The sequence below is a fragment of the Amphiura filiformis genome, chromosome 13 (genome assembly GCF_039555335.1).
Source record: "Amphiura filiformis chromosome 13, Afil_fr2py, whole genome shotgun sequence".
Taxonomy (NCBI): Eukaryota; Metazoa; Echinodermata; class Ophiuroidea; order Amphilepidida; family Amphiuridae; genus Amphiura; species Amphiura filiformis.
The window spans coordinates 35,158,479-35,185,767 of record NC_092640.1 but is presented as its reverse complement, the minus strand read 5'-3'; the positions used below and the strand labels follow the sequence as shown (position 1 = coordinate 35,185,767).

Sequence of the window (27,289 nt, the reverse complement as noted above, 5' to 3'; positions counted from 1 at the left end):
ATGTAAGCGCTAGACAATAAGCTTTAAAATGATACCAAAATCATATAAATATCATCAATACTTTTCAAGATATGGATAATTTTGTAAATGATACCTTGATATCTTTGCAAAATTGCTATTCTGAGTAATGGGTCAATTAGTTTCCTGCCTTACACAGGATTGAATAGGGATTATCATAGTTCAACTGTTATTTATTGATAAAATAAACTTCTTTTTAATAAGTACTTCCAAGGATTTGAAAGTCCACTTAGTCCCACAGTCAAATACCATGAAATTAAGAATGCCAAAATTTGATTTTTTTTAATGGGAATGTCATCTTTAAAGGCCTATAACTCAAAAACATGTCTGGCGACTTGTTCCGAGTTTTGTCGGATCTGGTCACATATTAACAGTATGACAAGATATTGTTTTCATTACATTTTATGACAATTGATGTTTGATGGACAGCAATAAAAGCATTAAAAAGTGACCTCTGATCAGTTGTAAACTACTGATGATTTCTAAGGCAAATTAAGGGATTTTTTAGATGGTGGATGATGGTTATATAAAAACAGCATCATATTATGCAATATTTGACTCGCTATTAATTGTCTTTTCAATTTTGTTATTGAAAAAAAAAATTAATGTCAAGTTTGGCCTTTAATGGATAATAATTGCAATATTTATTGCAATTCAGTGAGGTGTGGATTGTAAACACGCTGACTATATGTCATGCGATTGGCTTTTGTATGAAAAACCTTGAGTTTAATTCAATTGCCACTGGTAGCAGCGCAGGCATGTGTACAGCAACCACTTCTCCACATTGTTTGTACATGCATTACTACTGGTCTGGCGAGAGAGCAGCATCTATAGACATTGTTGTGAACTTGACTTACAAGTACACAGATGACGAGACATTATGATGTAATATTTGCTCAGTGGTGGTGGTTAATTTATCAAACCCTCCCATTTTTATAAACATCAGCTAACACTAACGGCATCATGTATGCTCTAACCATGATGCCAACGTACGATAACGGATAATCACAGATTTTTATGGATATTATTATGTTCTCCTCGACAGATTCCACATACTCACGTTTCTCGAGCTGCTCAAGCCGGGATAGCATACAGCATTGGGTGGATTCCTTGGATTTGGATGATAATGAGAATGATGTGACAGTCCTTCCTGGACATCAGGGAAATACCGGCAGGGGCAGTCGAGGGCCCAGCTTGGATTATACGCCCGGTGCCAACCCGGAGAATATTCCCGGATATGGTCAGCCAGTGCCGAAGAAAGGTAGGTAACGTTTTGTGATTTTTTGGGGGGGGGGGGGGGTGGGGGGCCTGGGGATGGCATTCAAATAGTAACTTGACTTGCATGTGCGGCAGCAATGTTTAGTATGGAGGTCTTTCAGGGGAAAATCCTTAAAATTGGGTTTTTTTTAGGAAAAAGGTTGTTTGCAAAAAAGGGGTCTTTTGGTGTGACATATAAAAATATGAGGTATTAAGAACTGTATATATTGCAAACATCAATATTGAGTTCCTCAGGAGTGGGAGGTGAGTTTGTGCAATGACAGTAAGTATAGGACAGGGCCAAGGTAGATAGGTTTCCATACTCGGTACAAGTTTTCCTGTGGTGCTAACCAGGCCAACTGGCATGAACTACATGATGCTCCTTGATTCAGTAGGGACTTCTTGAAGCTGCAATAGAGTAGTTTACACAATATTCTTAGTCAGTGGGAGTGGTCTACAAATGTAGTTCGTAGACACATAATCTGATTGGACAATCGCATGATTCCGGGTGCCGTCTATCAGGCCGTAGACGACCCCAAAATATTGGACCTGCCTGTCGTCTATCACACGGTAGAGGATAGTAAAAACTAACTGAATTGGCACTGAATTCAGTACTGTAAAAGTGGAAATTTTCGCGAAACATTAATTTTCGGGCTCAACACAGCTACCGTGAAAATAATAATGCATGACTTATGGATAGGTCTATGTACAAAACCTCAAAATCACAAAAGTAGTCCAAAATCGGCAAAGCACGAAATATTATGGACACGAAAATTGCCACTTTTACAGTTAGTCAAAAGCAAAATGCTACTGTGTCTGAGTGGGGTCTAGGATAAAGAGTGAAATTCACTTGGAATCTCTCATTTTGATTATCTGGAGTTTACTTCAAATTAACATGTTTGTTTCAAATGAGCCAACTAGTATAATTTTGCCATTGAATGGGTAGTCACTGCTGGTCCTGAGCAATACATTTTGCATATAAACTGCTCAAATAAAGAAAGTCCGCAGTCATAAAACCCGTCCTACACCAAAACCTGATCTTGTTATGACAATATGATTGATACGGTTGTGTGCGGAAACTTGTTAGCTCAAATCTGATACCAAATTGCTACCAAACACTCAAAAGTGACAAAGATTGATACCAGTTTATGGCTTTTAGTGAATTTTCGAAAGTTGCAAATCAAAATGAAGCACGCGATCGAAATTGCTTAGCGTGGCAATATGGTCAAGCTTGCTTTGCCTACGATGGGTCCATGTCGACTATCCCAAGTGCGCGCTTTATTCAATTGTTAATTTAAAACGCATGGATTGCTTCAGTGCTTTACTGATGAATACTAGGGCACGATGCAATCAATATGACCTAGCGGTTGTTTCGGGCTATGTCAATGGTCGCACTCTCTGCCATTCTCCTCTACAGCCCGCGTGGTCCGTTTTTAATTTGCAACTTTTGAAAATGCAACAAATTTCATATACATATCTCTATGAATTTAGAGTTTTCGTCAGCAAATTTGGTATAAAATTGCAGCTAACAAGATTCTGAACACGACCTTGTCAATCAAATTGTCATGACAAGATCAGGTTTTGGTGTAGGACGGGTTATATGACTGCGGACTTTCTTTATTTGAGCAGTTTATATGAAATTGAAGTGTACCTTGGTATTATCTACCACAGTTCATGGTAGAAGTGATGATGTAACAGGATTAATTACCATAGCAATAGGTTAAAACAATTTTTGAAAATATCACACTGCACTAGTACGTTCACACGGTACCTCTGCATTGAACCTTAGATGTTAACAGCGTTCAAGACCTGGATTGTATTACTATAGATTATTCATATCATGCTGATCACTCGCACCTATAAGATTAGTATCTTTGGAAAGAGCAGTATTGTATTCAATCTATGATTGCAGACATTCACAGTTGATGAGTGCAATCTGTTTGTTTTGCAGGGTGATATATTATCAAATTGTTTCTAATAAGTTCTCTCGCCCAATAAACTTTGTTTGTTATATGGTAAGCTAGTTTACACATATTTTTGAAAAAAAATCAGAGGGGGGGGGGATTCTTTGTGGAAATGAAGGTATGGGGATGTGCGGCAGTATCCAAGTATACATTAACAGTCTTTTAGTTCGGTGCATTTTCAGCCATTTTGGTTTATGGCCGGGAAGGGCGATTTTGGAAAAAGTGCCAATTTTTCATTGTTTCTTCAAAATTTGGTATTGAATTTCGGGTTTGTTTTTCATCAAATTTGGTTTAAAATCTGGTTATTCGGAATTCCAGCCATGCATCAACACACAAAACAAATTTGAGCACCCCGAAAAAAAAAATTGTATGCAAAATACAACTTTTGGGGTCTCAGAATACAGTTTTGTGATCCCAAAGATTGACAGGGCTGTTATTTAACATTGAATTGATGTGATTATACAGCACAAAATAGATACCTGCACAAATCTCAGAAGCCTTGAACTGTGCTTTTTTCCTGTACATTATGTGTTTGTTGAGTAAATAAATAGAACAACATCTATTACATGCCCTGCAATATAGACTTGCTTGTATTGATTTGTGTACCACACGATAGAAAGTGCTTACTCTATGTAGCTCTACAATAGAGGTTGTGCATATGACGTATCATACCGTAAATATGGTGGACTACTCAAATGCATTCAACAAAATCATGATTTTAATCTATCGCGACAGTTCGTCTCACACACATAACAAATGCACCACGATCAAATAGGTTGGCTGGTTTTTGGATTAGATAAAAGATATTGTCCATTTTTCTAAGATGTTTAGCAAAATTTGTGAAAATTCTCCAAAATTTTATCATTTCAGGGCACTTTTCCTTCAAATATTGGTTGAAAGTCCGGTCAATTGTTCCAGCCGCACATCCCCACCCATACATGCAGGCCCGTAGCCAGGATTTTTTGTGGGGGGTGCTGATTTTGAAAAGGTGGACTTTTTTTCAGGGGGGAGCAATTCTGTGCAAAGTGGACTTTTTTAGCTCGCTACGCTTGCAAATTCTTAAATTTTTGGACTTTTTGTATACTTTTGCAAATTGGGGGTGTTGCACCCTGCACCCCCTGGCTACGGGCCTGCATACATGTACCAAAATTGAATTTCCCTTGGGAAATTGCCACACAATTATAAAGTAGATGTCTATTCCAGCACAAAAATATTAAAGAATTGAATAAGGTTGTAAACTATTTTCCAACAATGTAAAAAGACAAATCTATATTTAAAAATGAAATACATTTGGGTCAGTCAATTAAAAGCAAATTTTAATTTTTTTTTATCGGCTTATGACAGAGTTGTCAATTATGACTAGTCATAGCAAAAATCAGCAAACTGAAAAATATATGGATGAATCATGCATGAAAAAATAAAGAATAATTATAAAAAGAAATCATGACTTACTTTCACTTACAAAATCTGAAGGATTGATCAGTATTGTTTCAAATTTCTCAAAACATTCTTTTGATGTAGCTGGTCAGAATTGTGATGATTATATACCAGTAACTGGCCAATCAAAGTAACCAGGAAAATACAGAAAATAAATAAATAATAATAAAAACAAAATGAGAAAAAAAATCTTCCAGATTCCTTCTCATTGCATTATTAATGTTTACAATAATTTGGTTTTTTTTATTGCAATTTACTTTGAGAGAACCATGACCTAGTATCTGGTATCTTATGGTAGCCATCAAATAAATGAGTAATATGGAGAATTGCCACGTTGCCATGGCAACACACGCAGGTAAATAGTGGAATGTTAGTGCATTAATGTATATTGATAAATGTCTCTGATTTCAAATGTTTGATGGCATTCTCTGTCAAATAACAAGAGTTATGCCAATTAAGCACCAATTTGTTTTTCTTTTTTCTGACATGTGTTACATCACTTATATATGTGACGGCGATCTGGTCAATTTGAAACTGAGATAAAGGTAAAAATATGGAGTAAAAAACAATAAAATACATAAGAAAATAGACATCAAAAAACTTCATAACTTTAGAACCAAGTGTGCTAGACCTTTGGTGTTTTCAGTAAATGATAGCCTATTGTATGTGTAATGGAATAATTACAGTAACTCAATTTTCAAAAATGCCTCCTTTGGCCCCCATGGACCAGATTGTGTCACATATGAATCAGACAAGCCAAGTGATGGTCAGGATTTAAAGTCGGCCATAGCTTGGGGGCCATCCGCGCCAAACAAGCTTAGTTTGTTTGGATTGCGATCCAAGATGCCCACTATCGCGAGCACTTGGGAGCGCGTAGCACTTGTGCCGCGTCACGGGAGCGGTAAACGCTGCATGCCTGTGATACTGGCGTCGTGTAAAATGGATGGATGGCCCCCAGCTATATGGCCGCCAGTGAGGTGAAGGAATGTGGCTCGTCGGATTCGTCTATAAGCCTACAAATATGCTGTGTTTTGATGTAAACCTCATGAAAATTGAACTTCTGTTTACCATGAACCAAGAAAACTATAAAATTTCAGCACTGTTTTGGCTATTAAACTCAAAATCAATATTAGAGTCATTAGACTCGTTCCCCTTGATCGCACCCCATTTAGTATTGTGTGATACGCTTCAACCGTTACATTTCTACTACTTTAAGAAAACAAAGCTTTGTTTCAATGTGAATTACCAATACATTTGCAAAGCGTAATTCAGCAGGAGCAGAGAATATTAAAAGTATGTTTATGGAAATTGCTGGGAGACTGTTGAAAGAAAAACTTTGGCAAAAAAATTGTTTAATTGTCCATAGATTCCCTCTAAGGGCAGGATTCATCAGTCATATTTTTTTTGTATAATTGTTTTTTTAAAAAAAGGTCATGGCAAAAACATGTATAGGCCTAATTAGACTATGCCATAGTCGAATTTTATTAAAAATATGTTATTATTAGTCATGATGAACCCATTTCGTTGAACTCAAAATTATACTGATGTTTATTAAAATTAAAGTATTCAATAATAAAATGGTCATAAAGAGCTAAAAATATCAGACGATTAGTGACAATAAAAGTAATTGAATGCAACATTATCTTGCATAAGTATAACGGCTCACTTTGATACTGAACAATTCTGATTTTGGAATCTACCAGTTTATTGATAATGAACCCCGAAATTTCGACTATGAACTTTGAATTGTAAGCAGAACTTTACTGGACTTTGCTCTCTAAAAACACACTGTCAAGCATACTTGTTTATCTGTCCATTAACCACAAGTACGCGCTAGATGTTTCATGAGAGATTAACCTTCGCGTCAACACTAAAGCGCCGCAAATACCACAGACAGTTGTTTACGGTGTAGTTAATGGTAATGGCGCGGGCCCAGACGATTTAAAGCATAGCGAGGTATGGGCGACCAATCACAAGGCAGAGCCATTTAAAGATGCATTACATCATGGACAATTTTAGTTAGGCCAGAAATTGGCCTAACTCTCCATAGAGTCCCGTGTTAAAAATCTTAACCGCAAGGCAATGTCAGTAGTCCACTTGGGAAGCTAACAAACAGAGGGAGTAGGGTGACTGATCAGATGTGAAAATCTATCAATTGTGCACACATTAATTAAATCAGAGTTTTAAGCTTAAATACAATATCCAGAGTATGCACAATGGGCAAGTGGACTACGGGGTAGTCTAAGGCCTAATTAGCTTAACCCTAACAGGACCAAGTACTACAAAATACTACTTGATATAGGCGCTGTTCGTGCGTGCATCCCACGTGGTGTGATGACGCAATCGCCCTAAGTGATATATATACTATAGGCATGGTTTCGCTGGCCAGCGAAGCCCAAGACCCGTGGCAAGGTGTCGCTGACCCAGTGCTTGGCATGCGAGGGGTCTCGGGTTCGAATCCCACCCAGAGCAAACAACTTCTTTCTTTCTTTTCTCTCTTTATTCCTTCCTTCTTTCCCTTCCCGTCGCAAAAAAGCCCGGTGGGGGTTAGGGTTAATGAAAGGGTTTCAAAATCTCAAAGACCGGAAATGTAGAGAGCTCTGGGTTCGAAACTCAGGTGGTTCTTAATGTTGCTTTCCCTCACCTGAGCTTACTTACCTATTTATATTATTTATTTCTCAGGTTCACATCTTTTGTGATCTTCATAATCTTACACTATTGTGTCTAGCATCGTCTTATACCCACTCAAGGTGAAAGCATATAGGCCCTCCCTCTTCTAAAAATTAAAAATTTGGCGGAAATCATACATAATGGTTTTAATTCTAAAGAATTTGTTTACTCGTAGTCTCAGTTTATCATCAATCTTTGTTGTCTACAGATTGAATGCAGGATCAGTAGAATTTAAAATTGCACAGCTACATATTTATTCAATTGCAGAAATGAAAAATAAAGTGTGTTGTGATGTGGCTATTTTTAACACAGAATAATAAATACAAAACCACCACCAACCAATCCAACAGAAGAATGGTATTTGTTATTTCCGAGGTGAAATGGCCACATTGACCTGAGGATCAATAATGTCAGAATTCCAGTGAATAAATCAGGAGTATATATTTTTACAGAAGGATTTATTTTTTCCATATAGTTATTTTCAAGAGATAATAATGATAATAATAACAGCACTTAATATAGCGCTTTTCCAACCTGATCAAAGCACTTTACAAAGAACAAAATATATATCAAAACATATACTACCTGAAAAAGGGCCTAAAAACAGCAACAATCAGTACAAGTGAGTTTTTAGGTTACTCTTGAAACTCTCTACAGTGGGGGAAACTCTGATGATTAAAGGGATGTTGTTCCACAGTTTGGGTCCCTGTACACTGACAGACCTATCACCAGTGTTCGAATTAAGGAAAAACTAGTGGCAAATGGTGGTCATAGACCACAAACCTAGCTGGGGCATGTTAGTGTTTTGGAGGTATCTGACCCCTGAAAGATGTTCCAAAAATGTTCCCCTGGTCATGAGGTTTGTTGTCACGAGTTTGAGTCTTGTACTCCAGAAAATATAATTCTAAGATTTGACCCCAGATAACCTTTGACCTGATCCCTGCACAGTGTTCCAAAGTGTTCCCCTGGTCAGTAAGTTTGTTGTCACATAGTTTGAGCCCCGTACCCCTTACAGATGTCCAGAAAATGCATTTCAAAAATAAATTTGACCTCTGCATGCCCTTTGACCTGACCATTGCAAAATGTTCCCCTGGTCATGAGATTTGTTGTCACTGAGTTTGAGCCCCATACCCCTTACAGATATCCAGAAAATAAAATTATAAGATTTGACCCCAGTTAAACTTTGACCTGACCCCTGCAAAGTGTTTCAAAATGTTCCTCTGGTCATTAAGTTTGTTGTCAACAAGTTTGAGCCCGCACCCCCTTAAAGTTAGTTGTCCAGGAAATGCATTTCTAAAATTTGACCTCTGTATGACCTTTGACCTGACCCTTGTAAAATGTTCCCCTGGTCATGAGATTTCTTGAGCCCCATACTCCTGATAGATGTCGAGATAATGCAATTGTAAGATTTTACCCCCTTAAAGGAAGGGGTATGAACGTTTGGACAGTATTTATTGTGAGACATTAAAGCACATCAGACATATCGAATTGCATTCTGAATACGAAGAATGGCCTTCTGATATCAAATAATTTAGAGTTTTTGAAATTCGCAAATGTAATACACATCATGATCATTAGAAATTGATATTTTGATATTTAACAGTACTCGAAGTAAACTTTATTAATCTGATGATTTATACCTAAAGTGTATGAAGGTGGGATGAAAAGCCGACGATCAATTGAAAATTTTGACCTTTCGTATTGAAGATGTGGATTTTTTCCCAAAAACCAAAAAAAAAATTAGGTCTTTTGGGGAAAAAATCCATATCTTCAATATGAAAGGTCAAAATTTTCAATTGATCGTCGGCTTTTCCTCCCAGCTACAAACACTTTCAGACTATATCATTAAATTTATAAAATTTACTTCTAGGACTGTTATATCTCCAAATGTGAAAAATATCAAATTTTAATAATTTGTCATAAAATTTGTATTATATCGTGAATTTCATAAAATGAAAATTATTTGATATCAGAAAGACATTCTTTGTATTCAGAATGCAATTCGATAGGTATGATGTGCTCTCATGTCCCACAAAAAATGCTGTCGAAACGCTCATTCTAGTTCCCTTAAAGGCACATTCAGTGATTTGCTGATCCAGACGATCGTAAAAATCATCAAAATTCAGATTTTGGTACTTTTGTCACTGTCATAAATGTGTTAACATAGCCTGTTAGTGGTTCAGCCGAAAACCGTGTATTTAAAACAAAAATAAGGAATTTATATGGATCTGTAATTTAGATACTGACAGTATCTAAATTAGCTACATTTATTTGAATGGGACTGCAATTTCGTCAATACTGTTGTTTTCTTCGTTTTTTGCATTCATTTCAAAAATACCAAATGACAATTTGAATGACTTATCCTTCCCCTTTAAGCAATTTATGAACAATTTTTATTTTTTACACTTTCTCTGGGATCCATTAATGGGTCTTTAATGACGTTGACCCCAATTCGGTGTGCAAGTTATGGACACTGTGTAAATCCGATGCACATGTGTAAGTGGCGTAATTGTGCTATGTAATATGTGGCAGAAGGAGCATTTCAAGGTATTTGGTTATATACCGAAATGCCCCCTTAATGACCTTTTGACCCCAATTCTGTTTGCACCTTATGGGCACTGGATATAGCTGATACATATGTGCAAGATACGTAATTGTAGGGTGTAACCTGGAGGAGAAGCATTTTGAAATTACCTAGTTTTTGTTGCCAGAAGAAGGAGAAAGCAGAATCGGATAGCATTAGAATACCTAGCTGGGGTGTGAATCCCCCAGCTAGGTAAAGAAAGAAAGAAAGAAGAATCGGATAGAAAAACAGGACCTAGCTCGGGGTTTGTAAACCCCCAGCTAGGTAAAAACCTAGTGTACAGAGCAATGTTGAAATAATTACAGTACAATACATACAGCAGAGTATGAAATGGAGCTGCATTCATTAAAACATTTTATATCTAAACCACAAAATGTAAAAAGGTGCACACATTATGATGGTTGTACTTACAGCCACTCATTTTAAATTGTTCAATTGACATATTTATGAACATCGACAAGTATCGATCTAATCAGGCCCGTACGCAGGGGGGTGCGGTCGCACCCCCCCCCCTATAATGTGCAAAAGTATACAAAAAGTCCCAAAATATAACAGCGAAGCGAGCAAAAAAAATACGGGTTTTTACGCTTTTTTGGCCAAAAAAGGTCCAAAATTTTGAGGAAAAGTCCACTTTTTACAAAATCGCCCCGCCTGGAAAAAAAAAGGTCCACTTTTTCAAAATCAGCACCCCAAAAAAAAAATCATGCGACGGGCCTGGATCTAATCTAAATTTAAGTCATCCACCCAATATTAGAATTACAATGAAATCGATATAATTTTCTTACCTTGTTTGTTGCTCATTCAAGATGACAAAACACAGAAAATATATACAAATAAGTTTACATCAACTAAATATGTGAACTGTTATAATAGCAAATGCTCAAAAATCATGAACCCCTTACTCAAAACATGGAAGTAATAGAAAACATTTCAGATTTGGGATTACTATACTGAGACTTGAACAGCATACAGCAGAACTAAAATAATCTCACTCTCTTATATGCTTATAATTATGGTTATATGGTTCAAAATCTGGTTTCTATTTCAAAACCAATTTCACTGGTGACCCCTTTCTTATCACAGGAGTTTAGAAAATGTGGTGTTTTTCTTTCAATCATAAAAGGATAATTGACCAGACAATTCTTGGGGACCATAAATTTGGTCAAATATGTTCCTTTTAAAATTTATTGTCTTCCATCAGAGCAGTAGTGCCCCACTAAAGGCATAATGGGTCGATGAGCTGGTGTCATGCCCCTATTGCTTTTTTTATTTCTTAAGTCAAAGAGTGTACTATATCTGGTATAATTTATTATAATAATGGTTGTAAACGGACATATTTTCTGTACAGAGATGTAATATTGGGCACTAGTCATAAGTGAATGTCCTTCAATAGCTTACTACACTCTAAATTACAGGGATTTGAATTCAAATCCAAAAAACTTACTTTCAAAACTTAGGGATCAATCAATATAGGATTAAAATAAGTCTTTACAAAGTTTTATAAATTTCAGTCCCACAGGGATTTAAAAAAACACTTTTCAGATTTAAAGTTTAAATCTACAAATAGCAAATGTTAATACTTCAAAGACTTATTTTCAAGTTTAAAAGATTTAATTTTTAAATCCAAGGCGGACTGTAATCAGTGACTAAACCTGTGGATTAAAAAATAAGACTATCCTTAGACTTAAAATGTCAAATCCTTGAAAGATTAAAAATGCAAGTGACAGCAAGTCCATTGGATGTAATATTCAAGTCCTTTAAGATTTACTTTTAAGCATATCTGGGATTTATTTCAAAATAATATAAATCTTTATGGGGATTTAAATATCGATATTAAATACAAGTCTGTGTGACTTCTTATCAAGTAATACGTCTATTCACAGCAGTAATACCAAGTCAGGACTACTTCTTTCATAGAGTTCAAGCAATAGTCCGCAGTGCCATGATAATTCCAGTGTCACTGCAGTGGCCGAGTGTGATCCTTCATGGAAATAAGTTTATAAATTATATTATGTGTATAGGTAAGCTTATACAGCAGAAGCACAGACTACTACCTTGGCGATTGAAGATAATGTTCACATTGGCCCTTCGTGCACAACAATGTAAGCTTTTTCATGGAAGATATAGTCACTGACATTGGCAATTACAGCATTTGGGATGCCATTCTGCAAAACAAATTCGTCCATATCACTTCATTCATTCGCTCGCCACCACACAAAATCGCAAAAGAAAGATGGCGGCTGAGCAGTCCAGGAAAACGTTTCGACTTGATCACGTGCACGCACCATTGCGTTGTGATTGGTTTAATGTTTAAGTCTTTCGAAAGATTTAAAAATAGATTTTCATTTCCCGATCCCAAAAGTAAAATGTAAATCAAACCCCGCGTAAAATAAATCTTAAAGACTTAAAAATTTACAAGTCTCAACTAAGATTTTAAGTCTTTCTAATTTAGAGTGTACACCAATCACTGTCACTATTATTCAAGTTTTTTGCAATAACCTTTCAATTCCCACTGAGAGCCCTTCCAAAATCATATTAGCCATCAATCCTCTCACACACACATTCCCTGGGCTTGGATGACGAACAGATGATAATTGCATTTTGAGAACAGGGTATGGGTTTTTTGTACCCATTATTGTCAAAGGTTATTCAATGAATATACAAATATATTGGGGTTCAAGAACTGTGCCCTGATAGATGAGCAAAAGAACATGTGCAATTTCACTTTGTTGTAGTTCGCAACACAAACTTAAATAACGGACAAAACAGACACATCATTTATCGGTATGACATTTTCGTATTGGTGCTGCCCTATCTATCTATATTGTGCAGAGCTACTACGGTATGGGTTCCTCGTACTAACTTTGTTGCCAGCGGAAGAAACACCAGAAGATTACAATGGTTTGTTGCCAGCGGAAGAATCGAACGATTATAATACCTAGCTGGGGGTGTAAACCCCAGCTAGGTAATAAATAGTTGTCCCACGGACAACCAGGTTACAATTTCTGGTTGTCCGTCTATGTTTTTGGTTGTCCTAATAGTTTTTGCTTTTATACGTTGAATATCAGTGTATACAAATGGTATAGGTAGGTGAGTTTTGGCTACAGATTTATGGTTGTCCTCCGGACAACCGAATCAGTATTTTTAGTTGTCCGGCGACTTTTTTAGTTGTCCCGGGCGAACGGACAACCAAAATTTCGAACGCTGCCTATCACCAATTAATCTGTTGCTCCTGGGGACAACTAGACGAGTTGCGTCTAACGCCAAGTGTAAACCCTCTCTGGTTGGGATATAGATTGTCAAACAATCAGACAGGTAGATTGGTGACAGATCATTCAGTGACTTGTAGATGTGTAAGAGGATTTTGAACATGATGCGTTTTTCGATGGGTAGCCAGTGGAGGGAGTCAAGAAGCTCGGATGACAATGTTTAATTTTCCATAATTGAACATGATTTTCAATGGGTTAAAGGACTTTTTTTTTACCAAGAAACTGCCAAAAGTGCTTATTTCTTTCATACAAATAATTTGGAATTTTCAGGTTGGCAATGCTTGGTTTTAGTGGCCGTAACTATTTTGCCTAAACGCTAACCCTAACCCACAAATTTATCCCTAACCCTAATTCCAACCTTTCCGCATAACCCTAAACCCTAACCCTAACCCTAAACCTAAATAATACAATCCCCTAAAACCAAGGGTTGCCTTCAAGTTTATATTGCCACATTTAGATTGAGTCTTTTTTTTCTTTTAATTTAAATTGATTTCTTCAAGATAATATAGTGTGGCTGCAAAAACATGCAACAATGGATGACTAAAGTCAATTGCAAAAGCTTTTATTATTGTATCTTAAAATGAATAAGGGGCTGTGCAATAATTATGAGCCCCCGGGGGGGGTAAAATTTCCAAATGGCTCGCCAAAAATTGCTTGCCCCCACCCCCTCGGCCCGCCAAAAATCGCTTGGCCCCCCTTCTCGGCCTGCCAAAAATTCTTTGCCCCCCCTTGAACATGTCAAATTTTTGGGATCCCAAATTCCAAACATTAAATGGTCTAGATGTATGTTGCGAGTGCAGCAAGCAGGAAAATTTGCACATTTAAGCGTTTCCGTACCATTTTCCTAAGCCTTTTTAGAGCGTTTTATTAAAAAGGCACCCTGTGAATGCGTGTAAAAAATCGCTTGCTCCCCCTCTTGGCTTGCCAAAATTGCTTGCCCCCCTTATGGCTCGCCAAAAATTTCTTGCCCCCCCCAATTTTACCCTCCCCCAGGGCTCATAATTATTGCACAGCCCCTAAAGATGCGACGGAATGGAGTATTAAGAAAAAATAATGAATAGGGATGTAATTGTAAAGGTTTGTTTTGTATAAATCTGCATTTTATAAAGCATTGGTCTCCTCATGGGGAATTAAAAGGTTTGAAACTGAAAAGGTGTCATAAAAGCTTTTGTCAAAATCACTATGAAGCTAATTGGAGGTGGCCTATGTGTTGCAAACTCACGGTTGCCAAACTCATGATTTGGGAACCAAATTGGGCGACTTTTGAAGATTTTCCCCGCGACTTTTGACAATTTCCTTGACAAAGGTGTAGTAGCTTTTGTCCAAATCACTATGAAGCTAATTGGAAGTGGCCTATGTGCTGCAGACTCACGGTTGCCAAACCTGTGATTTGGTAGCCCAATTGGGCGATTTTTGTAGATTTTTCCTGGCGACTTTTGACAATTTCCCTGACAAAGGTGTTGTAAAAGCTTTTGTCCAAATCATTATGAAGGTAATTGGAAGTGCAGGCCTATGTGCTGCAGACTCACGGTTGCCAAACCTGTGATTTGGTAGCCCAATTGGGCGATTTTTGTAGATTTTCCCCGCAACTTTTGACAATTTCCTTGACAAAGGTGTTGTTAAAGCTTTTGTCCAAATTATTATGAAGGTAATTGGAGGTGGCCTATGTGTTGCAAACTCACGGATGCCAAACTCGTGATTTGGGAGCCCAATTGGACGACTTTTGTAGATTCCGCCAGCGACTTTTGACAATTTCCTTGACAAAGGTGTTGTAAAAGCTTTTATCCAAATTACTATGAAGGTAATTGGAGGTAGCCTATGTGCTGCAGACTCATGGTTGCCAAACCAACAATTTGAAGATTTTCCCAGCAACTTTTGACAATTTCCTGTCGGATCAAAACCAATGGTTAGAAAAAAAAAATAGGGCAACCTTTCAACATTGACTCCTGTGACTTACAGTAGTTTCCTGTCCCATAAAAACCAATGGCTAAGTGAAAAGTTGAAATTTGTTGCCAACCCTCAGTGCACAAACCACACTGCAGAAGGAGAGGCACCTCCTGTGTTTGACTTTGTTGTATTTGGCAGGGTTATGATGAGCCTGTGAAAGAATATGCCCTTTATATTCCACCGCATGGGAAGAGGAAACCTGGACGGCCGCGCACACTGTATTTACAGTATGTCCAGCACCTCCTGGGAGATACTGAAGGGATGCTGCAGCCAAACAAAATTGTTTCGCTTGCCCAAGATCTCAGAAGTTGGCTGATGATGATGATGATGATGATGATTTGACGATTTATTGCGGCGACAACGATGACGGCGGCGACAACGATTATTTTCATATTGAGATTTTATTGTCATTTCTGACAAAGGGGACCTGTGAGTGTGTTGTATTTTCACAAAATTCATGTCTTAAAGGAGTATTTCGTGATCCTAGCATCCTCTTTTTATGACATTTTTCAGTAGATATCCAAGAAAAAAGCTGAATATTCCAAAAATTTCAGTTGATTCCGATTTTGCATTTGCGAGTTATGCATGATTATGTGTACTAAACTGCTCCATAGACAGTGTGTTGTAATTTTGTTCTGGTATACCAGAACAAAATTCAAATTTCACGATATTGCTAAATGAATTAAGCTGCAAGAATTTTTTTGTACATAAACATTATGTAGCCAGAGGTTTCAAGTGATATAAAAATCTCAACTTTTTTTGAGAAAAGTGGGGGATGATGCTGTGGATCATGAAATGCTCTTTTAACAATGTTATTATGTACGAGAAATTTCAAATTTGTGTGTTGCTAAAGTTGCCACCTGACTTCTATTCCATAAATTTGCGAAAATAAAACCCCCATTTAAATGACCACACAATACCCTTGCCCCATATAATACGGCTATTGTAAACTGTAGGCAAGTTCAAGTTAGAAGCAATTTTACATACAGAGCCACTGATTTTAGCATTTGCGACTGATTTTTAGCATCTATGTGAAGAACTTTGCCATACAATTTCCAGTTATATCAAGTCAAATTATACCTGTATGGGATAAACAGACAATGATAATTTCATGATGACCATGTTCAATTGTGAAATATTATGTTGGAGCCAAGTACTAGGTCAAATTTGAAATATATGTGTGCTGTCAGTCTGTTCAACAATTATAATTAAATTATGGCCAGCCAGTAATTACGTTACTTGTTGTATCTGAAAAGCAAAGATGACACGTTTCAGTATTTTCTATCAGACTTCTATTTTTTTTACAAGATTTTCCTTCTGTTTACCTGGCGTATACCTGCATGTTATGTAATTTTATAGCAGCCTCTGTTTTCATTAGATATTCAAAACTGGCATGTACATCTTCAGTAGGTAGCTTTTGACAATATTTTTTCATCATCAGTAGAACAGATCCCCCACAGGAAGCTGCAAAAAGGTAGCATAATACTGCAGGAAGCTGCAAAAAAGCGTGTACTACATTGCTTTTTAAGTCATTAAATAGCATTTAAAAGTAATATTTCATCTTCAGTGAAGAGAGTATTTGAAAGTACTATTTCATGTTCAGTCGATAGCATTTCAAAGTACTTTTTCATGTTCAGTCGATAGCATTTCAAAGTACTTTTTCATGTTCAGTCGATAGCATTTCAAAGTACTATTTCATCTTCAGTCGATAGCATTTCAAAGTACTATTTCATCTTCAGTCGATAGCATTTCAAAGTACTATTTCATCTTCAGTCAATAGCATTTCAAAGTACTATTTCATCTTCAGTCGATAGCATTTCAAAGTACTATTTCATCTTCAGTCAATAGCATTTCAAAGTACTATTTCATCTTCAGTCAATAGCATTTCAAAGTACTATTTCATCTTCAGTCAATAGCATTTCAAAGTACTATTTCATCTTCAGTCGATAGCATTTCAAAGTACTATTTCATCTTCAGTCGATAGCATTTCAAAGTACTATTTCATCTTCAGTCGATAGCATTTCAAAGTACTATTTCATCTTCAGTCGATAGCATTTCAAAGTACTATTTCATCTTCAGTCGATAGCATTTCAAAATACTATTTCATCTTTTACAGTAGATAGCATTTAAAAGTACTATGATCTTCAGTCGATAGCATTTAAAATACTATTTCATCTTCAGTAGATAGCATTTAAAAACAGTTTCATCTTCAGTGAGTAGCATGTAAAAGTACTATTTCATCTTCATTAGATAGCATTTAAAAATACTTTCGTCTTCAGTAGATGGTATTTTGATGTACTTTCATCTTTAGTAGGTTGCATTTAAAACATACTATTTCTTCTTCAGTAGATAGCATTTAAAATATTATTTCATCTTTGGTAGATAGCATTCAAGAGTGCTATTTCATCTTCAGTAGATCTAGCATATAAAAGTACTATTTCATCTTTAGATATCATTTAAAAGCTTTGATAGATAGCATTTAAACTAAGTACTATTCATCTTCAGTAGATAGCATTAAAATACTATTTCATCTACAGTAGATACATTTAAAAGTACTACTTCATCTTCAGTAAGTAGCATTTAAAATACTATTTCATCTTCAGTAGATAGCATTTAAAAGTACTATTCATCTTCATTAGATAGCATTTAAAAGTACTACTTCATTTTCAGAAAATAGCATTTAAAAATATTATTTCATCTTCAGTAGATAGCATTTCAAAGAACTTTTTCATCTTCAGTAAATAGCATTTAAAATACTATTTCATCTTCAGTAGATAGCATTTAAAAGTACTATTCATCTTCAGTAGATAGCATTTAAAAGTACTATTACATCTTCAGTAGTATAGCATTTAAAAACAGTTTCATCTTCGGTAAAAAGCATGTAAAAGTACTATTTCATCTTTTTCATGCAAGTTATGTTTCCATTGTATTTTCATGAAAATTGTACTAATGTGTGATGGGTGGTTCTTCTATCCCCTGTACAATTAGAAAATACAATTTTTACTTGCATTTCTTTTTAAAAGGTATCATTTGAAATTGGTCTATCCTTATGGATGGGATTAAAATACTTTTTTGATTCATTACAAGAGCTATTTTGAACATATTCTATTATTCTACATGAATTGGTTCTCACTTTTTGTCATTGATAAATATTTTTCAAGGATGCTATTTTGTGAAAGTTAAGGGGATTCCCATGTATTTAGAGCCCTGTTGTATATGGATTTATTAATTTGAATGAAAGAAACTAATAACAATGGCTGAATTTATTGGTAACAAAGGCTGCTTTACAATTTTGCAACATAAAAATACACATTTTGTACTTTGCATAAGTTTGCAATACCACCTTATTAGTTTTATAATTGCATTCTGGATGCTAAAAAGGAAATTAAAAGATGGAAAGGATGTCTAAACACCAGACAAAAATCCATGTTCAGCAATGGGCTATTTCAGTCGAAAAAATACACCCCCTGTGGAAGACATTTAAGAAATTTAAGATTTGCACAATGATTACGGCAATCTATTGGACTATAGTGCACTCATGGGGATTGCAGGGATCACACCACTAAATCAAGTTCCTATTCTTTTTTATGTGTTAAAAGGTACCCAAGAAATCATCATTTTCTCATGGTTATTACGTCATCGTTCATTCAAAACACCATTTTTCCAAAAGTTTATGATTTATTCTACCCTAGAACCAGCATTTTTTGGTAGTTGAGCAGCTTTTTCGCAGTGGTGCATCGAACATGAGGTAAACCATACCAAACTCTACAGCTCAGGGCTTCTATGTTGTGACATCAGTTGGGCAATGGAACCAAAAAACCTTCATAAAATTTCAGAATTGTAGTATTTTTCATCTTTTTATGCTCAGATGACTAGAAAAACATCAACAGAGCACGACTATCACCAAAAAATTGGCATATCAGCCTTCATTTCAAATTTTTTTTTTCCATTTTAATGTACCTGGTATGGTCAGCGAATTAAACACTGGTTCTTATTTCTTCAGTCAGATAGGGTTGGACCCGATTTAGTGGTGTGATCTCTGCAATAGTTTTTGGTTGTACTTCTTGGCATCCTCTGAACATAACCTGTACTAATCTTCTGGGCCGATATTCATAAAGCCTTGCTAAATTAGCAACCAACTAGTGCTTAGCAAGATGCTAAATCCACTAGTTGATAGCTACGTAGCAATCAACTAATTTCTTATTCATAAAACCTTGCTAAACACTTTGCTAACTAGCTATCAACTAGAAATATTTAGCTGATAACTTATTTGGGTGTTTTGGGTGATATGGCCTTCAACAGTTGTGTAACATCTAATACAATAGGCTTATATAATACATGTCTATTATACTTGAGCTCTGAACCACAGTCAAAATGATCAAAATGTAATGACTCATTGCTGATGGTCTTCATTGAGATTTCGTTAATAAAATTACATGTGTATTTTGTAAGCTATATAGGCCTACAAGGTTGTTACGGCAAATTAAATTAAAAAAGATACTCTGAACAAGTAAAGTTCATATACATGTTAAGTCCTTGGTTTGTTGTAAAAACATACTGTACATACTATATTGCTTCATCAAATAGAAAACAACATGCATCCACTTAACGCTGCTCATTTAGCTTCATGAGCAACACTGTGTAAATAATATTAGATAATTTAATAGCATATGATATATCTTGCTTGTTGTCCTGACAAAAGCCAAGCATGATTTATCTTTATCAAATTGACATATAATTTGTTATTGAAAATAAGTCATGCATCTTTACCAAAGAGAACATTGGTAACATGTCTCCAAAATATATATTTTACGTATCAAACAATTGAACAGAATTGCTTCGATTGAACATATCTGCTTAACTAAAGATTACTTGCTATATCATAATCATTTTTCTTGTGCAAATTTGGTTAAACAATACTGGCTTAGTTCAATGTTTATTCATTCACCCTAAATTTGTTGTGTGTTTTTAAGACAGTTTCTTATGTGTAAAACACACTGAAGACCTCAGAAACAGAATATTCTGAGAACATTATTTTTCATAATTGACAACAGTTAATATGAAATTAAAACAATAAATCATGTCAAACTTAGTTCAAAATCATTAAGACTAGTTGTCAACTAGTGACTTAGCGCTGCCCCAGATCAACTCTAAGTTTTGGCAAAATTTTAGAATGTTGCTAACTCTAACTGGGTTTTATGAATAAGAATTAGCAATCAGCTAGGCTTAGCAGCTTGCTCAAGTCAATTTTAGCTGTCAACTAGGCCTAGCGTGGTTTTATGAATATCAGCCCTGGAATCTGCTCAAAGATTCACCTGTCATGTCATTCTTCAGTCTTGGAACCTCTCCCATGAGGACCGTCTCTTGGATTCCGACCTGTCTCTTCTCAGCAAGCGTCATGGTGTTGCTTCTCTGTGTATAAAATCTTTGCCAATCTTTGTTCTTCTCCCAATCCTTTCCAGCTTCATCCCAGACTCAGTCTACGCAACCTCAATTCATGCGCTGTTGTAGACTTCTCCGTAGTCCACTTGCCCATTGTGCATATTCTGGCTATTGCATTTAAGCTTAAAACTCTGATTTAATTAATTTGTGCACAATTGATAGATTTTCACATCTGATCTTTAGTTCAGTCATCGTACTCCCTCTGTTCATGTACATTCTGTTAAAGTTGCCTCGGTGTTACTGACCAAGACCAAGAACTGTGTTACTACAACAGCCTGAGCCTGTTTATTAGCTAGAATTAATAACTGTAAGTGTTTCTCATTGACCAAATGGTCCATAGCAAGCTGTTGATACCATGGAATACTTTGCGATCCACCTACCGATCCAAATAAAATTTTGAGCTGAAAAGGCAAACAGACCTTTTTTTTTTTTGCCTTATGTATGTACATAATGGAGACATTGAAATGAAATGGGGTGGTGAAATTGAGTGAATAAATTATTAATGTACATAGAGGAAGCAATGTTATTTCCAGTATGTGATTTAATTTGAAATATAGTGCATAGTAAATGCATTGTTATAATATTCTCACATTGCCTCAGGGATGTTCCCGTATTTTTACACTTTTCATTGGCTCAGTGCATGCGAGTAAATCAAGCACTTCTTCAGAATCACAAGATACAAATATTTACCAGGAAGTTTTTTTAAATTTTTCTTTTTTATTGATTATTTTCAAGGCTCATTGAAATATGTTTCTTTGCACATAATTATAAGTTTTAATTGTTAATTTTGTATACTAAAATTCTAATTCTAATTATTTTAAAAAAAAAAAGATTAATGGCTCGGATAGCTTAACGTTTTCACGTATTTTTGTGGAGCCTGAGTGAGAGCACATCAGACATATCGAATTGCATTTTGAATACGAGGAATGTCCTTCTGATATCAAATAATTTTAATTTTTAGAAATTCACGATATATACATATTTTTTGGCAAATGATTAAAATTGATATTTTGAAATTTAACAGTCCTCAAAGTAAATTGTAAATCTATTGATACCGTATGTACTAAGTGTATATGTAGCTGGGATGAAAAGTCGTCCATCATATTAAAATTTGATCTTTCGTATTGAAGATACAGATTTTTTCCCATCTACCTTTCTTATAATTTCATGTTTTTTCTTGTAATTCTCAGGAAGCATTGGTACGACCTCTGTGGACGATCTTAGGCTTGGTGCTGATGCGTCATGTATAACCAATGGAACCACTGTGGCCGGGTCACAGGTCAAGGCAAACGGAGGCGATGTAAGCCCAGGTACAAAGCGGAGAGTTGGATCTGGGTAAGTGAACTTATTATACTGGGTGATCTCCACACAAGAGAACGGGATCTGCATTAAAACGTTTCAATGCGATCTTCTGGGTTATGCAAATTGCGCATCCGTAATAGAAAGTGTACATGGCACTCCGAATCCGCATACGGGAAATGATCGCATAGTGAGTGTGTTTCTTTTAAGTGCATTGCAGCTAGTGCGTATAGGGCACTCATGACGCGATGCCATTTGCACCCACAAAACGCATCCCATGAATACATTTTAATGCAGATCATCCAGCTTCTCTTGTAGAGCTCAATGTTACAGGACTTTGGCATGTTATGACGTTGGACCCTATGCATGCATGATAACTCTGCCCCCACAAGATGGTTGCCAGAGAACAAGTGTTACAGACATGATTGAAACAGATGATTCAATTGGGCTATTTCAGTTGAAGACATATAGAAGACATGATCTCAATCTTCCATGCAGGGTGTAGATTTCAAATGGAGCCACCCATTCAGGTAACCCCATTTGAAATTCACACTCCCTGCATAGAAGATTAAAGCCATAATGTACGATCTTATAATATGAAATTGGTTGATTTTTTTCAAACCTGAGTTTTTTGCATATTTGTAATGTGTACACATGTCTCAACTTGCACCTAAATGGAATCGGCCAAATTTGTTGTCTTTGTAGGTCAACAGAGCAAAGTTGGACATATTATCATAATTTAAAAATTATGATAATATGTCCTCCCATAGAACTATGTGTTAAATAGCCAGTGGGGTTTCTTTCACATTACCTTGTTATTTCAACCTAAAATGGACAGCAACCCTTCCCATCAGTTATTACTAATATTATTAAACAATTTGAATAAAGAATAACAAAATCAAAATTTGACGGAAATCGTACATTAAGTCTTTAAGGTCATGTCGTAATTAAGGGTGTATGAATTTTCTTTGAATAGCCCATTGCCATTATGAAATGCTCATAGCATGCAGGTTTTCAGCTGGTCAAAACATAGAAATGTAGGATTAAAATGATCCTATCAATCTCTAAATGACATGTGTTAATAGCTAAGGGGCGGGGGGCAAGAAATTTTGACGAGCGAAAGGGGGAGCAATTTTTGGCAAGCCAAAGGGGGCAAGCGATTTTGGCACTCATTCTTGGGCGCCCTTTAAATAAAACGCTCTATAAAGGCTTAGGAAAACCGACGGAAGCGCTTAAATATGAAAATTTTTCCTGCTCGCTGCGCTTGCAAGATGTATATAGACCATTTAAGGTTTGCAAATTGGGATCCCAAAAATTTGGCATGTACATGTACAAGGGGGGGGGGCTCATAATTATTGCACAGCCTCTAAAGGATTGGGCCTATGGCACAAGTTTTAGTTTGGGCTACTCCTACAAACAACACGGCTACCATTCAATTTCTAAAACAAACTGAAACCTGCACTTAAATAACGATTTCTTTACTTGTCCGTCACATAACTTCCGAAATGGTCATAAATTTATAATTTTGATAGCAGTAACACAATTAACACATCTGTGAGATAATTCTTTGAAAATTTCATTGGAATCAATAGTTTTAACATCACTGGCAATTTTGATAGCAGTAACACAGTTAACACATCTGTGAGATAATTCTTTGAAAATTTCATTGGAATCAATAGTTTTAACATCACTGGCAATTTTCAACATTCATCAATCATGCCAAGTGTGAATAAATGGCAAACTTAGAATGGGACAAATAGCATTTCTGTTACATATGGGCTTTGTTTGTTTGTTAACTGTAGCGCTTTACATTTTTGACAGCTTATTTTGCACATTAGAAATTTTTTTTTCACTTTTCAAAGAAGAAAAACAAAAAACTGGAAAAATCACAAAAAAAATAATACAAAACACTACTGGAGTAAACATTTACACATTACACAACAAACGAGCATAGTGAAAAACTACTGGAGAAAACACACATTTTTTTTAAATACCTTTTTTAATCGGCAGGTTGAAAGGGGATCGTAAATATTCTTGAATATGATTTATCGTACTGACTCGAGTATAGTCCCACCCCGTTTTTGGGTGAACATTTTTTTTTATTGGTGGGTGGGACTATACTCAAATTAAAAAAAAAAAAATGATTTTGATATCATTAATAGAGTATGACATGAAAACAAAGTATCAATTTTCATATTGAAAACACAAAACTTCGTGCAAAATTCAATTTTTTATATTTTTAGGTCAATCATGAATGATCCTAGCATTTAGGTCTAGGTCCAGGGACACTACAAAACCAAAAAAAAAAATAACTTTTTTTTCTTCTTTTTTTTTCGAAAATTTGGGGGTGGGACTTTACTCGAAGGTGGGACTATACTCGCGTCAGTACGGTATTTGGGTGTGTCGGAGAGACCCACTGTAAATTCCCATTCCAATTTGCAGCAAAAAAGGTATTTTTGTCATTTGAAGACATGGATGTAAAAAGTAAAAAATTAAAAACCACACTTCGAATTTGACTTTTTTGACCGGCTACAGGAAACAAACATGTTTTTTGTTTATCCTAAAGCACTATAACATTTACACAATGATGAGTTATTTACAGAGAATAGTTGCCTTGTCAATCTCTACTTGGTCATTGAACCTGATGATTGCTTTGAAATAAATTCTGAAACATTTACTGAAATGTAGCAGCATTTATATTATACTGTGATGTAAACATTTGTGTAGTACAAGGCATGTTGTTTGATTCTATGGACCACCCCCTGGCAAAATCTTGGGGATTTAGCCCCCCCCCCCCCATTCCCCTGGGATCTATGCTTATGGTCATTTGTCGGAGTTTCAGCCACACATCCCCATCCAAACCAAAGCTGAGACCCCCTGACTCTTAAGATTATGATTGCTTGGTATCTTGAACCATGAGATGCACAAGTATTTTGAAACACCCTGTATATGTAGGATTGCTACGCTTGTGCAAAGTTGACAGCAAGCTGGATTGAGACTCCACTATAGATATCTCACCTTTCCCCAATCCCCCATCAATCAATGTAAGACAAAGTCGGCTAACATCATGGTTGTGCTGTTGTGGTTTTATGGTTGTGCATATCATGGGGTCATTGTGTACAGATTCAGCACTTGTTTGTTTTCACTCTGGAGGAATACGCTTTTATAAACCATCAGGATCTCATGCTCTGTCAGGACACCATTCTTAAGCCTCAATTTATGACCTTTGTATGTATGGACTACCAAAAGTCATACGCCTGAACTCGAGGTTCAAATATTTAGCTGTTGATTTGAATGGATTATGGAACTATGCCATAAAAATGAGATTGTTTTGGTTCATAGTGAAGACATTTTGACTTCACTGATGAGAACAGTATGCAATGGTTACCGGTATTTATAAGCAGCTTTAGTAATATTTAAAAAAATGTACATCCATGGTTCTTGCATGGCACTATGCTGTGTATTTGTAGGAAGAAATCATTCTATGGTAAGTAGGCCTACAGCATAATTGTTTTAACATTCCATGTTATTAGTAGTATAGCATTATAAGGTTGCATCATTTGCACTGTAGACTGTAGTAGTATTAAGCTTCCTTAACTTCAAGAAAGATCTTGCCCATCAGTGTAGTAAACCATTGCCAGGTGGGGGGGGGACTTGGTTAAAGTTTGTTTGTTTGTTTGTTTTAAATGATCTTCCCATTTGAAGGAACTCGACAACAACCCATAATAGTAGAGGGTTACGAGTCGCACTATACCCCATCCCCGGTCTACGCCAAGCTTGCACAACTGAGGCCAATTTCTACAAACTTTTATGTCTGTAGTCCATACATTTAGGCCTACACATTATTTATACTTCAAGGTAGAGCGCGTACTTGTATCCACAGCTAAAGTGACAGTGCATCTCACAGATATATTTTGTGTTTTAACACAAAATATATCTGTGAGATGCACTGTCACATTATTGCTTGACTGTCACATTATTGCTTGACACATTATTGCAGAATGATGTGCCTTCTCGTGATCTGTTTGGACAAATCACAGTGTGTGGTTTTGTATGGTCTATGAAGGTAGATAGAATTGGGTTTAGATGGAGAGGCAGAATAGTAATATTTGAAGTTGGGAGGAAACAAAATAAAACACAAAGGAGAAAAAGAGGATGAGAGAGATATAATATAGAAGAGTACAAGAAATAGCGACTATAGAAGAAAACAAAAGGAGGAAAAGGCTAAAAGAAGCCTCTTCAATAAAATTGAAGTAAGATATAACACCCACCAAATATATTTTCAATCCTTTGTCACCAACCCAGAGGGAATTTACCTTACCATCTCCCATTTTATATAGCTATGTAATAAAAATTTGTTAAAGGCATGCATGAAGGATAGTCCCCCTCCCCCGTTTTGTGACATATGCGCTTGATTAAAAGGGTCCATACAGACCATTATGACAAGAGACGGAACTTTAATTTTATCCTGGGTACAACAATATCATCTGCCTGACACTGTAACTCAATCAATGTAATTTGATGAAACAAAGGAAGATATTTTGTAAAAATTGTAATAACACCCACCAAATATATTTTCATACAGAGTGGACAGACTATTATGACAAGTGACGGAACTTTAATTTTATCCTGGGTACAACAATATCATCTGCCTGACACTGTAACTCAATCAATGCAATTTGATGAAATAAAGGAAGACGTTTTGTAAAAATTGTAATAACACCCCACCGAATATATTTATCAAGTCTTTATGAGGGAATTCCCCTCGTCATCTTCCAATTTATCAGCTATTTATTGAAGCATAGGGCAATTACAAGATAAAACCAATCAGCAATGGAAAAAATACATTGAAAGGCAATAGTAGTACATTGTACTTAAATATCACTCTGCAGTGTCAGCAGAGAAGACTTGCACATGAAGAAACACATCTAGGAATTTTCTTATTGGATGTGATTTGTGATCGGAAAGTGAACGGTGAGTTGTTATACGGTTATTAATCATTTAAGTTGTTTGTTTTTATTACTTGCGGTCATTTGAAGTCACTTTAAAGGAAGTCTCTGGCAATCACAACATTATGCCTTTTTGGGCGGGTGCGGCGTGCCGCACCCGCCCTATATTCTCTGACTATTGACCTACTTTTTCACATGCCGTAGTGTTGAGAAAATATTTGTGCCGGTTATATCCCAAACACCCACAGAGGTGATAGTTTACGGCGAGTTTTGTAATTATTACTTGATTTTGATATGTAAGTAATACGATAAAGTCGTCATAGTTTTCCTAATCTTTGGGCTGTTAAAATTAATAGCATCGTGAAGGTCATATCATTTTATACTGTACTGACAGCTTCGGCATGTACTTAAATACAGCTTGTATGTGCATTGTGTTCAGTGTGTACATAGGCT

At 36.0% G+C, this 27,289-nt stretch overlaps 1 protein-coding gene across 5 annotated transcripts in view; it reads left to right on the top strand.

Annotated features, from left to right (window-relative positions):
* Window positions 1-27,289, top strand: part of LOC140168272 (uncharacterized) — a 246,724-nt gene that overhangs the window by 137,488 nt on the left and 81,947 nt on the right. For all 5 annotated transcript variants that reach the window (XM_072191627.1, XM_072191625.1, XM_072191628.1 and 2 more), the window contains 2 exons: window positions 1,064-1,279; window positions 21,779-21,923. In XM_072191627.1, coding sequence (XP_072047728.1) covers window positions 1,064-1,279; window positions 21,779-21,923 — 361 coding nt within the window. The remainder of the gene's footprint in view (window positions 1-1,063; window positions 1,280-21,778; window positions 21,924-27,289) is intronic.